At 40.9% G+C, this 15,463-nt stretch overlaps 1 protein-coding gene across 4 annotated transcripts; it reads right to left on the bottom strand.

The window, feature by feature from the left end:
- Positions 1-932: 932 nt before the first annotated feature.
- On the bottom strand, positions 933-9,980 carry LOC123957186 (eukaryotic peptide chain release factor subunit 1). Of its 4 annotated transcripts, none has more exons than XM_046029796.1 (11): positions 9,820-9,980; positions 9,328-9,438; positions 7,728-7,903; positions 6,756-6,895; positions 6,486-6,624; positions 6,131-6,321; positions 4,147-4,276; positions 3,865-4,038; positions 3,700-3,764; positions 3,458-3,605; positions 933-1,691 (listed from the first exon to the last, which is right to left on the bottom strand). In XM_046029796.1, the coding sequence occupies exons 2-11, from the start codon at positions 9,411-9,413 to the stop codon at positions 1,609-1,611; spliced, it is 1,332 nt and encodes a 443-aa protein (XP_045885752.1). In that variant the 5' UTR covers positions 9,414-9,438; positions 9,820-9,980; the 3' UTR covers positions 933-1,608. The 4 variants fall into 4 exon arrangements, with proteins under 4 accessions (XP_045885752.1, XP_045885755.1, XP_045885754.1 ...); XM_046029799.1 differs by having other exon boundaries at positions 6,597-6,624; XM_046029798.1 differs by having other exon boundaries at positions 9,824-9,951.
- Between the last annotated feature and the right edge of the window lie 5,483 nt (positions 9,981-15,463).

Here is a 15,463-nt window from a genome sequence, read left to right as displayed (position 1 = left end):
TTTACTGGACAACATTGCACAGTAAAGCCTGAAGTGCATGATCGTGGACTGATGTAAGAAGACCTGTTCCAGGCTTTATTCAGCAAAGTAATACAGATTACTCGGTAAACAAGGCACTGGGGGCACAAGTTGTTTCCGTCATACTTTACCTTGGTTCACCTTTGTTGATGCTTTCCTGCAAATCACAAAGGCACTTTAATAACAAACTTTTGAATCACTCACATCCTCAAGTCGCAGAACTTAATATTATCTTCCCAGGACAGGTTTTAATGCTGTAATTGGCAGGATGTATTGTTTCTTTTTGTTGTTTTTCTTTATAAAAGCTCCTGTGAATCCTTTTAAAGAAATCATTTTTTAAAAGAAAGAATGGATGTGTTTGGTATATTTAACGAGGCCAACCTTTAACAGCTCCAGTGGTAGTTATGTTTTTCACCATTTCTCCATGAAGGATTATGAATGGAAACATACTTCTTTTTTAGCTTATTTCCCTAAAATAAAAGCTTTTTTACATTTCTAAATGACCAACACATCACATTTAAAATTGCATCCGCAGGATTGCACTGACAAATTTAGAGTTTAAACGGATTTCTGATTAGATGAAGCGGTCAGATTAATTTACAAATGTTACAGGTGGAATTAGTGTAACTGGGATTCAGATTCTTTAAATGAACACATCTTATATCAAGGGGGACACTAATGTATACCTACATCAAAAAGATCTGATACCTTTAAAATTTCAACATGAAGAGTTTGATCTTGATGAGCCAAGTAGACACCGAATCCCCTCAAAGCAGTCATGCATACTTATCACTCACACAGGACTGTCACAACATATTCATTTAAAGTCAGGAAATCAGAGAAACGGTCAGCCTTTCCAGGAACAGAACACGCACAGCACAGGATTGAGACCACAGCAGATGAGGAGGTAGCAATGGTTTTCAGCAGTTCAAATTTAATACTTTGTCCCCCTTTCTCTACAGAAACCCAGGTAAAAAAAATCCCCCACTCTCATAAAATACAACAGCAGCAGTTACCAGTAAAAAAATGAAATGCAAAAAAAAAACAAAAAAAAAAAAAAAAAAGGAGAGAGAAAGCATAGAAGGGAGGAGAGAGAGGGTAAGGACATGATGAGGCAAGAAAGGAAAATATATTTTCTATATGTGAGGAGCGAGTCCAAAGTTCATCTTCAGACCGGGCTAGGGGCAGCGAGGAATCTGGGAACTTGCTGTTGTGTTCGTTCAAAATGGAGGGGAGGAAAAAAAAAAAAAAAAAAAAAAGAACAAACATGAGTCGAGTCCAATCCAACTAGGGGAAGGAACCAGCACTCTAAGGCAGGGATTTATTCAGGAAGGGCTTTCTCCCTCTCTGGATGAAAGAAAATCTCACTCCTCTTCAGCTTGTGTGATGTACTTTGTCATGTGTACAGATGAAATGTATGTGCAAGTTTGTGTATGCAACAGGTAAATTGGAAGGTGTGTCTGTCATATATATATGGTCAACACGGTTGCACCTCTCACTTGCTGCAAGAGAGGTGGCATTTTTCTTTCCTTATTTCTTCATTCATTCCTTTGCTTTTCTTTTTTTCTCCCAATATCAGTCCCCGACTACCTAGTAGTCATCCAAATCAAAGAACTCATCGTCCTCTCCTTGGTACTCCATGCCCTGGAAATCCACCCTGTACCGCAAGATGCCTGAGGAACACAGAGATGATAGATTAACAAGGGAAATGTGATGGCTGGCCGGCTTATGTCATGTTTGGTTAGATCGTTGCAGCATTAAAGGAAGAATTTGTATTAGGATAAGGATTAGGATATAATCCCCATTAGCTATGGGGGTGGGAGTATTTGTATTTAAAAAAAACACACAAAAAAAAAAAACACACATGAATTCCTGAAATCCTCGTGCTGCATGTGCTACTTACTGAATTTTAAAACCAACGACATGACGTTTACTTTTAGGTTGAGGAGAAAATGTACAGGAACTAAAATAAAATATATATATTTGTTCATTTTACTAAAGCTGTACGGCCTGTCATCACTAGCTCTACATTTTAGATTACAAAGATTTTGCATGCTTGAATACTTTGATTGATCATGACACTATTGTTCAAAGTTATGACACAGAGCGATCAGCAAGATGAATCACACACAAAGTGTTCAAACACTTGGAAGGGATAATGTGAATCTCCATTGACCACAAAGGGATTTCTATTGTCTGCCTGTCCTCAAAAGGAGGACAATGCAGTGCAAATACAGCACAGAAACCTGGGGAATTCTGGGTGCTTTTGATTTGCCTTCACGATGCCTAATTTCTTTACCTCCCATTCAACCACGTGTCTCAGAAACTCAGTAGGGTGACCAAAGGACAGGAGGTAAGAGAATCAAGGAAACAAAGAACAGAACTGGAACAGTCTGTCCCTCTACTGTATCAAAATCCATATCAAGTGGCACAATAACAAGTAATATATCAAGTTAAAGTTTGATATCTTTCGTTATCGATATTTATCACAATAAGTACCAGATTATTTATCTCTTTCAAATTTAAAGGCTGATTTCTGCTCCTGAGTGAACACTGGCTGATGGTTAATTGTGGTTTAAACTTTTCTTTATGGTGAACACTTGAGGCCAAACAGTGGATCACAAATCTGAGGTAGAACATTCAAAACATTTATGATAAAATCTTTGTCAACAAATACACACAAGTAAAATTAAGTAAAAGCTATTTTGAGTCCTTTTCCTTCAACAAAATAAACATCTTAATAAAAAATGTCCTAATTTGTGTATGATTCCAGTGAATAAAAAACATTTATTGTTTCTTGAACATTTGTTATATTGTTATTGGAAAAAATTATATTGCGATAATTACTGTTTTTGTTTTATTGTCCAGCCCAGTCTGAAATGGCATCTTTTAAGCCGAATTATTCACAGCTATAAACTACTATGTATAGTTTACAGCCTGCAGTTCATGGAGATAAGCCAATGATTATTATTAACCTGTGATATTCTTGCTTCATATCACCATCGCTATCAATTCTAAACTTAGTTATTGCTGATGTTAGCATAACATTTAATTAGGCATAGCATCTTGCATGTGGTGTCTGCAGCGTGGCATACAACAAATTTCCTGAAAAGACACTCTTGTTTTTATTGTGACTAAGCTGTTGTGTGTCCGATAACGGAGAGGCTTATTTCGCTTCCTACACTATTCCAGGTTGCAAAGGAAAAGAGGGGGTAGAGAAGGAATAAGCAAAGCCTTTCTAAAGTACCCTCCATATTTTGACTATTGACACTTCCGCACTGTGGATATTTGGACACTTAAATCTGCCTCTAGTTGAGGAGCAGTACATCTAATCATTAAACAAAAGAGCTATACATATCCTCCATTCTTCCTAACTTGATGTTGTACAAACACACAATTCCAGTGTCAGTGTCATTCCAGTGTTGTCAAGTGTGCTCACCCCCGATGCCTCCAAAGCCCTTGACAAACTGGGACCCTTCCTGGCTCTTGTCTGTGACTATCTCCAGCGTGGCTCCAAATTTCTTATAGTTGTTGGCAAACCATTCCAGGAGTGGCATGCTCTCAATCAGCTCATGTTCCTGCCCCGTCTAGAAAACACAATCAGAGTCAGGAACACATGGCATGATGGGTAATAGGTCTAACTTAAATCCCAGGGATCTGTCCTTTCTTTGCAGTGCTCACCTCCTTGTCTGTGAAGTGAGACTTGTCTTTCTCCTGCTCTGGTGTTAAGTACAAAGTCTTCTCATCTAAAAAAACAAATATCAGAACGAGAGCCAGGAATATTATAGCATCATAACATATTTATTGCTTTGTTTCTCAGCAGTGGTAGATGTGATATTTGTGTACCGTTCTCTGCTCCGTTGCTCTCTGCCCCATGCACACGTAGAATGTAACGCATGGTGTCTAAGTTCTCGTACACTATGAGGATCTCCACTGCTCCCATCTCCAGGGCTTTGAGTGTGTCTTCCACTCCAAAACAGTACTTCCCCGTGTCCTGACTGATCTCATCAAAGTACCGCCCTACAGAGAACCAGGACAACCATTAGGAAATTCTCTTCAACAACAAAAGCTTTTGCTTCCTTTAGCCTTTGTTGGTGACACCTAACAACTGTCAATAAGAAGACTCACCTATGAGCTTCTTCTCCTGAATGAACTTGACATTAGAGAGAACCTCTGCTGAGAGCTCAATAGCCTGGTTGAAACCATTCTCTCCTCCGTACGAGATGTCCACCAGCTTCAGAACCTTGGCCTGTAACCTCTGTAGCAGACAAACACACATGTTTTACACTATAGAGATCACAGATGACATCAAGTGACATAATTAGCAGCATACTTATTATGAAAAGTCATTTCACTTTTTCCTCCAAACTGGCAGCTTAAGATACAAATATTTTCAATAAGGTCCCCAAGATCATGGTAAAGGCTATCAACAGAAATATGCTGACAACAATGACACATTATGCTGCAGGTTTTTCCCTACTAGAGCTATGGCAGGCCATCTGTGCAACCTGTGGAAAGCTCACTTAAAAGCTACCAGTGTTAAGATTGCTATTGCTCGAGGGTTAGTGCACCCCAAGAACTGCCGACCTAAGCTCCCAGTCTGGTAAATGCAGATCATTTTGAAACATGCTTGTTGTTTTTGTTGTTGCTCACATAAGTATTCTGTCCATTAACCAATATTTAATACTACATATTTTATATTTTGTCTTGTATTGCTTATAATGTGTGTAAATGTTACTAATTTCGGGATATATTGTGGTAGTAGTAGTTAAACGAGACAAGAGCAAATTGCATGAAATGTCACAGCCTTAATTATTTTGCAATGTAAAGAGGGTTTTAAGAGGGTTGAGGGAGGTACTCTTCATTATGATATGGCTGTATACAGAACATAAAGAGTCTAAAAGACAGACAATTTCTAATAAAACGCTAAAAGTGCAAAAAACACCCAGTTAACCACTTTTTGTTTGCCAGCAATACAAAGATAATTTGGCAGATCTTTACCTAATGGATGCAGAAACTACACTAGTCTTTACACTAACCTAGATTAATAGTATATAGTATTTTTCTAAATCACAATATTAAAAGCTAGGGTGGGCAATGTATTTCAGAAGCATTTTTGTTATATTTGTTTTATTCCTCTTTACATCTCGACAGGAATCAATAAATCAAATGCTCCCACACACACACACAAAAAAAAAAAAAAAAAAAAAAAAAAAAAAAAAAAAAAAAAAAAGAAAAAGGTGGCTGTCACAGGACTGTATGAATATAATGGTTGGCTGGCCTACCGACTTGCGCGCACTCTGCCCCGTGCATTCATTGCGCACGAAAATGTGTATTAAGACTTGTGCAGACTACACAACTTTCTGCGTCAGCAGATCGATGTGCTGTTCACACTGCACAACTTGCCATCTTGTGACACGAGTCTTGAAGTCGTTGTGGCGTTCACGCTACGTGACTGATCGGTGACAGGCATTTGGCATGCTAAATATCTGGCAGACGATGTGTCATAAATGTGTCGGGGAGACGTTTTGATGCGTTGTTGTGTAGTTCACACATAACGACTGGCGACCGCCGATCAACCGCTGATTTTCCCCCAATCACAGACCCGACGGTCACTGAGGTTGCCGACCCTCAAATCGGGATTAAAATTGTGTAGTGTGAACAAGGCTTTAGGGGAGTTGCTTTGAAAGGAAGCCTGATGGGAGGGGGTGGGATTTTTTCAGTTGGATACTTTCAAAGTCTGGCTGTCTCTTGCTTGTCTCTCCAAGCTGCCTATACTAGCTTTACGGTTATACGGTTAATTGAGTTTCTTAACCTAACATCTTAGTTCATTTAATCTGTTTGTATATGATGTGCATTTGTGCCTTTAAAAAAAAAAAAGAGGAACAAATCAATGTCGTTTTCGGGTCTCTCTTCCCCACAGTTACCAGAGTGTTGTGTGTGTGTAAGAAGTTAAACTGAGATTCTACTAAATTGCTTAGTAGTCCAGTTTCTGTATGATTTGTAAAGACATTAACATTAATCAATTACTGATATATTACACAAATACACACATGACATAGTAAATACTTAATTGGTTCTGCTCTTTATCAGAAAACACACAAAGACTTACTGGGTCGAACATGTCAGACTGGCTGAGCTCGGTCTTGAAGTCGGCAGAGCCAGCTAATACCATTCCAGCCACATTAACTTTGTCGTTGGACACAAAGAGCTGGACGGCCGTCTCAGCCACTTTTCTCACATAGTTGTGTCTCTTCTCCATTCTCAGACGAGCAAAACGCAGAGCAGACTGCCCACCTCTGCCTGAAACAAAGATCGACAAGAGACACAATGTTTAGAATGTTTCTATATGGGAAAAGCGAAGGTCCACAAACTAAGAGTGATTTTTAATCCATTCTCTAACGATCTCTGCTTTGTATTTGAATATTTCAAAAGTTCAGTGTCGAGCAAGCTTTGTGGGTCAGTACCGTGCTTCTTGGGTAGGTCCACAGTGAACTTGTGTAGCACCTCTCTGGTGTTGCCCTGCAGTGTGCCAAACAGTGCCCCACTACCGTCGATCACAATAAAGCCAAACTTACTGTCATCAGAGAGCAGGGCTGTCAATGCCTGTGGTTGGGGGCGGGTGAAGAATGGATGATAAGAAAGTGACAGAAAGCAAGTATAATACAGATAAGAAAAGTTTCTTTACAAAAAAAAAAAGTCAAATGCTGACACAGAAAGCCAGCAAAGGCTCTCACCTCGGTGTGGAACTTGTTGTCGCAGAGGTACAGGGAGGTGTTGATTGGCTTAAAAGGCTCAAAGTCGATGTTGACTTTCTTCTCCTTGCCTTCCTCTGTCACAATGGTGCCACAATACACGACCAAACCATTGGGTGGCACTGGAAAGAGAAAGGTCAGCAGACAGAAGATTAGACTTATATACTGAATTACCTATATTAGGTTTTTGTTCAGATGGATGAACAACATACAGTTTCTTGAACAGAAGTGATCACCATCAAGCTTTCTCAAAATATACCACTGTACATGTAGCTGAAAGGCCGTGATATTCTGTGTTAAAATGTCCAATGTGTTTCTCCTGGATTGTTTTTCTATTATAATCTAAAATGATTACGATGACCTGTGCACTGACACAGTACCATTGGGTAATACACACCCTTCTCCCATGCTTATGAGCTACCTACTTCGCAATTGAATGCTATAACCACCCTATCTTCTGCAAGTTAAATATTAAATAATCAGAAATAATAATATTACTTGCTATTCACAAGCTGCAAAGAGGTGCATAATAGACCAAACATACACATTTTAAAATGTATAAAACTAACATGCTGAGAAAGATGTTGGACAATTACATTTATATAATTTCCTAGTCAACCTAGACCTAATGTAACTGAAAACCTGTTTATGTTTATAAATGTAGACTTAACTGTCCACAAGCTTAACTGTCGAGATGCAACCTTCTATTACAGAGGATTATTTAACAGCTTCTGTCACCGCCACTTAAATTATATCTTTGCATCAGCAGCATCTGACTAAATGTCAATTCAACACTAAGATCTGACCATCTATCTGGTCTTTATGGGAACATGAGGGTAATTTTTGAGCAAGAGTTATACAGATATAAATGATTTCTCTCCAACTGCCCCTGAAAAACAAAATCCTACATGAAAGTCAGCAAGGTTTTATTTGGACTTTTATTGTAGCACATACCCTTGTTGTAGAGTTTTAGTCTTTGCTGTACAGAAGTGATGGCCCCGAGTACAGAGAGCCTGTTGACTCGGCTCTTGATGTTGGAAGCAGTGCCAAACTCATCGGCCAACATTTTGGCCACTCTGGATATCTGGTCCTTGGGGGGGATGATCAATGAGATCATACTGGTGCCATTACTATAGATAGAGAGAGGATTTAACGTAAGTACTTACATAAATGCATAGGCATACGTACACACTTGATGCTATGGGATGCAGTGTTTAACTACACACTATAAACATGAGACCTTTACTACTACTACTACTACTACTACTACTACTACTACAGAGTATGACAGGCTAGACACCACAACAACTAAATTCTTATCTATTTCAAAATGACAATGACATGATAGGAGTTCTCCACGCTAACACAACTTTGGTTATTTCAGACAGCAACTTCACCTGTTCATTTTATTACCTTCAAGAGAACTCCACCTGTTACCCTCATGCTAATTTGTAAACACACAACACTCCCTTGCAAAATATCACCTTGACAAAGTCTGAATGGTTGAGGGACAGATGGGGTGGGTTTACAGTTACACAGCATACAATCTCTGCCCTTGAAGCAGAGGACTGAGTTTCACTTCCACTGCTCCACTCTCTCTCTCCATTCACTAACTATCAAGAGACAAAGCATACCAGCACAGGCTGACACTGCACAGCCACACACACAGGCAGGTAGGTAGCTGTAGCTGGATGAATACAGGGCAAATGGTCAACTGTGTGCGACATGGCAGGCGGTAGAGCACAGGACAGCAAATTCTGCGCAGCACTAGACAGCAGGCTGTCGCAGAACAAGCTACAAGCCAGTGTAGCAACACCCACATTTCACACGTCGTGTTTGATAATTCATGAAGGCCACAGTGTCCGTACCGGCATGCAACTGATTTCTTTTCAACTGACCATTTTATAGCAGGCAAAGCCTTCATGTAACGCTGAGCAGCTCGACTGCCATGAGGTAATTATCTGACTTAGTGAACTCTTTGGGGAATAAAGAAGCCCTGTCATATAATCTCCATGTAAAAAAAGGCCAGAGATACGTCGTTTTAAGTTGTTGATGAGTCTAACGAAGCATGTGGAAGTCCAACTGTAAGCTAGCCGGCCTTCATTTCTCATCAACGTGCTTTCTAGTTACAGACACACAGCGGCCTCTTTCCTGAGATGACGTCTATTAGCGGGTCTCATTAGCAACACAGCTAACATTAGTGTTACTAGCTTTATACCGTTTGTGGGACTTGGGGAGTCATTCTTTTCAATGTCACACATAACACATATACGCAGACAAACCAAAACACACATCACTCTAAATTAACAAAATGTTTCCAACCTAGAGACAGACTGAATGCGACAGCAGTTGGCGCTTAGCAAATAGCAAGCTAGCAGCAAAGCTATGGTAAGCTAAGTTAGCTATGCTAAGCTAACCACTCCCAAATTCGGCCCCAATTATCCGATCTCCAGCTGTTGCGGCGGTCAACATTCACACCATCATCCGAAGCCATACACTTTAGTACAGCTGGCCCGGCCACTGTATCGACACACATCTCAAATCGATCACTCACCCACGGGCAGCTTCCAAACTTTTGATCAGCTTCTTGATTTTCCATATCTCCACGTTCCTGTCCGCCGCGCTGGGGTCGTCCGCCATCTTTCTGCTGTAATCGCTTCAGCACCTGAAAAGACGTGAAAAGGGAAGAAGAAAAACATATGCGGTGAACCAGCTAGTAACCAGCTTGGCAGATATACACCGTCTTATTTGTCTGACAAAATACTCGGTCTAACTAGCTGGACTAGGTACCTCTCCAAACTAGTGGCGCGGTGTCCGTAAGGGACCTGACCAGTACTGGCAGCTGGACTAACCGTGGGGGAAAGACCCTTCCCGGGATGTCTCTGTCAGTACAGCGCGCGGAGAATAACAGGCCTACAATCTGCCAGGCCCTAGCGTCCACCCTGTTCTTATCTAATACGACCTACTTTCCCCGCTTTTCTAGCGATCAACGGTCAGCTTTTCAGTCGTTTAATATACACTGGTATAAATGGAAACGGCACGGTACCTGCCTCGGACAACGCCGCTCCGCTCCGCTATCTGTCCGCTGCGCTACGTCGAGTCGGTGGTCGGAGGAGTGACGTTGCCTTCCCGACCGGTTTCTCTCTCCTCCACACGCCGCGCGTGGTGCTATCGATGGGGCTCACATGTAGGAGGTGGTTAGAATTGTGGCGTTCACTTCCTGGAAACCGCCTAGAAACCAATGATAGTTCTCGGCTAGTACGTCAATCATAACTACCTAAACAACGATTGGACAGAAACTGACAACGTCAACGAGGCTGGGTGGGCGTCCGGAACTGGGGATCATGGGATTTGTAGTTAGCCCACTGTGACTCAAAGACTTCAGTTGAACTAACGGACATTTGCTAGCGTTTGTACGTTTAGCCAAGTACTTCTCCCCATGTCTTCTTGCTGTAAGCTTAGTCTTTATAACCTAACATTACGTAGGCCTATTAGGCTACAATGTTGTTAGCATACTCCTTAGCTTCCCATAAGTAGCATTTGTGAGACTTTGAAAACATGTTTGCCTGATAAATTCTATCAGTGGTTTATCCACATGTTTAACTCTTAAATTACATTATTATAATCCTTAGGTTATGTCAGAAAATTAAAAGTACAAGGGAGATTTATTTGTCACATTACAACAGGTTGTAAAGTGAAACTGAGTTTGTAACTCCCATCTACATAGCAGACAATATACAGTAATACAATAGCAATCATAAAATGGTGGACAGAAATAAACTATATTCAGTGGAGCAGTGCTGAGGATGAATTTGAGTTTAAAAGTCTGATAGCTTGGGGGGAAAGCTGCTCTGCAGTCTAGTGATGCAGCAGCAGAAACCTCTCTTCCCAGAATGCAGCAGGAGTGAACAGGCTGTGGCTGGGGTGGGTACTCTTCTTTAATCATTGTTAATATAACTATTATCCAGTATTTGTATCTTAAAATAAAAGCTTTAAAATAATTTTGACTTGTAATAGGGAGAATGGTGTCCCGGTCATTGGCCCTACGGGCGACTGGTATCAGAAAAACTTTATTGCACTATGTAACATTGGAATCCCGGGCAGGAAGTCTATCACAACAACGGTGCAATGCTTTACAACACTATGTCACACACCAACACAACTTTCACCAAGCGTTCTTTGGATGAAGCTAGCTCAGTATTCTCAGTAGGCTAGGAATGTCAGAGTCTGCGAAGTGACCGAAGAATATAGGAAGAAAATAGGAGAGGGTGACAGAAAAGAGTAAAAATTGTACTGGCTTTTTCTCCTTGGCATGAGCTAAAGCTGAAAGGATGCAGGACAGATGCTGAGCTGGCATTCTTGCTGTAGTAAGTAATAGGCTAACCTATTAGCTGGTTTGCTACGTCTTGCATTGTGGTGCTAGCTTGTTTGTCTGTGTTAGCATAGTTGTCGCCTCGAGCAAAATCAGCCAGATGTTTCAGATTGAGCTTTGTTGGCTAGTTCGCCACCCAGGTGGTGGGGAGCGGCGCTGGTGTCATGCTGGGGCCAGGAAAGTGGGCCACCTTACCGTGCTCAGCAGTCACTACGGAAATAACTGTTAGCTAATGGCAGAGGTGAAGAGACCAAAGAGGACATTGATGAGGGAAGTTAAGAAGAGAAAAAGATAGTGACCAAGCAAGAGGTTGCCAGACATTGGCGAGAGCTTTTTGAAATGAAAGGCTGCAAGATTGGTGCTGGCGTTCTTTGTGTACACATATGGATTATTAAGTAATATTGCTGTCTTGTATTGTTGCTTGATGTTTGGCTGTGTTAGCAAAGTATTTGACTTGTTAGTTTTTGATGATAAGTAATATAATCAAAACAAATGCAAGTGTATAGCTGTCCTTATTTATTACAGCAGAGAATTATACTCTGAAACGATAAGGGTGTCAAATCACACCAAATCTTAAAGAACCATATCATATAACAAACAACATTAATCCCTCTTGTTGAGGTGCTTAAAGGATAGGCAATATTTTTCCGCCCACGCCTTATTGAGTTGCTTTGCGAAATACTGATAACTTTAGTTTAGAAACCAATCACTTAAGCTTCACTGGACTAAAACACTGTCCAGCGGGAGAAACATTTGGCTTTCAGAAACAGCAGTGTGTAAACTGAGGGAAGGAGGCTAGTGACTCAGTTTCCTGAAATATTCAGCACTATTGTCTCATGACAATTCAAGAAAAATAACTTTGTAAAGGTCCATTGTGTAATATTTCCGAGGATCTATAGACAGAAATGCAATATAAGATCCATTGCTGTGTTTTCAGTGGTGTGTAAAGACCTTACATAATAAACCATTATGTTTTTATTACCTTAGAATGAGCCATTTAAATATCTACATAACCGCGGGTCCCCCCTTCCATGGACGTCGCCACGTTGCATCGTCATGTTTCTACAGTAGCTGAAAAAGGACAAACAGCACTACAGAGCACGTTTCGTCACTACGTTCTTCTTGTTCTACTTCTGGTAGAATTCAGGTAGTGCAGACACTCATCAGTACGTTGAATACGTATGTTCAAAGAAGAAGTAGTAGTAATAATGTACAGTAGGGGTAGGCAAATAAGTTTTGCATCGGAGCAATATTTTCAACCATTAGATGGTAGATGAGAATATAAGAGATAATATTTACCTGCATTGACATGTTGTTCAGTTAGCTCAGTTGGTAAAACACAGGTATGTCAAGCAAGCTACAGACTCTTTTAATGTCGTTCAGAATTTTTCAAAGTAAAAGCTCAGTTCAGCTCCAAATACTGCATTACAGTAAACATGCTTCTCATGCTTTTATTTTTAGGCAAAACCACTAAAGAGGAGGTGATTATGTTAGTAACTATTGCTGCCATGAAAGATCTATTTCAGCACCACAATCAAAGTATTAATTTACATTTTTGATGCTATCAAAGCACCAAAATCTGGCCACGGGCCAGATATTATTGCTGGCGGGCAGTTTTGGCGATGGTCCATAATCACAGATAGAGTTAATGTGTTTCCCTTGTAAATGTTTGTCTAAAGTTTATCTAATGTGTGGTTTATAATGACAATGTTACACACTCTTGGCGTACATTTTCCATGTTATCTGTCAGTGGGCAAGTTGCATTAACATATGGTTTTACTGAATAATTAAGTAAATTAGGGATGCACAATTAATCCCAATCGCGATGTCATCATGTGCGATTACATAACCGCAAAAAGTGTGCAATTTAATAAAACAGAAAAGGTGTGTGAGACACTCTTCTGTGTGTGCACTGCAGTCTGCTCATTTGCTCTGCCCACACTGAGCTCTCGCATGTGCCCCTAACAACAGATAAGCCAACATGCAATGAGCAAAATGTTTTATGAGCAGTGTGCTAGTAACTTTTAAGACAACGACCTACGTAACCCCCGCCACCAATCGTTCAAAACATAGTTGGTCTTGTCATCGGAGCATTTACATTTACTCATTTGGCAGACGCTTTTATCCAAAGCGACTTACATCTGAGATGAAACAACATACAAGCATCAACAAAGCATCAAATATAGCTTGAGATCTACAACTGACAATACATACTAGTAAGAGCTAATAGCACATATCGCATCAATGGCGTAAATACCTAGGGAAAGAAGTTAGAGTTAACGAAAAATGTGCTATCAATACAAGATAATTGTAAGGGGATAGAAAAAGAAGAGCACAGGAAGTGCATGTTAGAGGTTAGGAGTTAGAGGTGTTATAAGAGGAAGTGTTCTCGGAAGAGATGAGTTTTCAAGAGCTTCTTGAAGTGGCTCTGAGATCAGTACGGAGCCCACGGATGGTATCAGTTAGCCATGGGTGGGACTGGTTCGGGCGAGCAAGCTTGATGGATAGAGGAAACAGGCTATCCAGGCACAAGCTCAGTGTAGAGCACAGAGACTGTGCGGCATCATTGACCTCGAGTGAGGAAAATGTGATGAGGGGAGGTGGAGCGGAAGCTACCACTGAGACAAAGTGAGTGGGAGACAGGTTGCGGAGGTTATGGCGGTGTGAAACAAACGGTGCGAGAACAATGGGCTGTTCCTGTAGGCATACCATGAACTGAATGAAATAGTGGTCCGACATGTATAGCGGTGTGAATGTTAGGCACTCGTGGCACAGTTTTGGACAAGAACGAGGTCAAGCACCTTGCCAGCTTTGTGTGTCGGGGTGCTGAGAACCCGTGTTAGATCAAAGGACTGAATCAGAGACAGGAAGTCTGCTGAGTTTGATTTGTCTAAGTCAATGTTCATGTCACCGAGGACAAGTAAGAGACAGTCATGCTCTGGGATTGAAGAAAGCAGTGTGTCTAGCTCGTCCACAAAGTTACCCACTTGTCCTGGTGGACGGTATATGACAATCACCACATAGACCTTTACCGGAGCGGACACCAAGACAGCATGATATTCGAAGGAGGCATATTGGTTCGGGGGTCGCAGCTGTGTGAATTTCAATTTGTTGGAAATTAAAAGCCCAGTCCCACCTCCCCTCCCAGATGGTTGGGGAGTGTGGGTGAAAGAGTAAGTGGTGGACAACGCAGCGGGGTTAGCAGTGTTTTCTGATTTGATCCAGGTCTCAGTGAGTGCCAGTAGCCCAAGGGATAATGTGTTGGCATAAGCAGTGATAAAGTCAGCTTTGTTGACTGCAGACGACTGGCAGTTCCATGACCCAACAGAGAAGTAGAGGGTGGTGCCTTATTTCTGTGCCTAATGGCATGATACCTCCTGCTTGCACCGCAGACAACAGGAATAGTATGGAAGCACATGTCCTGACTGTAGTTACAGCCAGCAGTGTTGAGTGAGTAGGTGTGCTTAGGAAAGTAAAAGCTACTCTTGTAGGTGGCCTTGCTCGGTAGACTCACACAGGTAGACTCGCTGGTCTTTACTCGAGTTGGTCTTCACACAAAGAGCAGATGCTTCAGTGGTAGGTTACACTGAAATAGTATGAGTCTAATTGCATACAGGTGTTGTGCATCAAGACTAATTGCACCCAGCTGAGATCGCCCTCAGCTAAAGTAGTAAGACAGAAGAAAACAGGGAGAAGATACAGAAGGTTTGGGTTTGGCTCGCTGGCCAATGTTTGCTGTATCGGTGCCTTTTGTTGTTCAACATGTTACTTTTCACAGAGTCGACGTGCTTGTCAGTCACTTTTTGTCAACTGACCAATCACAGCCTGGATGGGTTGATGTGCTACAGCAAATCATTAAATGGTGAACAATATGATTATTGACAAGTTAGTACTTAGCATTAACAAATTAGAGACCAATATAGAGCCTTTTGCTTGCAAGGATACAAGGATTAAATTTTAAAAAACAACCCACAAAAATTAAACCGCTATAACTGGTATTAATACTCAACAAGTGGTAAAAAAGTATACTATAATTTGAAATCCTAATGAATGTAGTATGTAATATTTATTGTTATACTAACTAAACTATTAACTTAACATTATACTCTCTATATAATACACTCATGTACCGTTCCTCCTCCAGGTTGTGGATAGAGACTCTGTATTAGATAGATGAACACTGACCTGGTGCCAGTTTGCCAATAATTCCTCCTCCGTAGAGCAACACGCTCCCCTTGTTCTGTTTTACATCTGTTTTACTTGTTATTGTTATAAATATTGTTTAACTTTGTTCAAGGAGAGAAATACACATTTCAAA

The sequence above is a fragment of the Micropterus dolomieu genome, linkage group LG19 (genome assembly GCF_021292245.1).
Source record: "Micropterus dolomieu isolate WLL.071019.BEF.003 ecotype Adirondacks linkage group LG19, ASM2129224v1, whole genome shotgun sequence".
NCBI classification, from domain to species: Eukaryota; Metazoa; Chordata; class Actinopteri; order Centrarchiformes; family Centrarchidae; genus Micropterus; species Micropterus dolomieu.
This window is presented reverse-complemented; position numbering and strand designations above follow the sequence as displayed.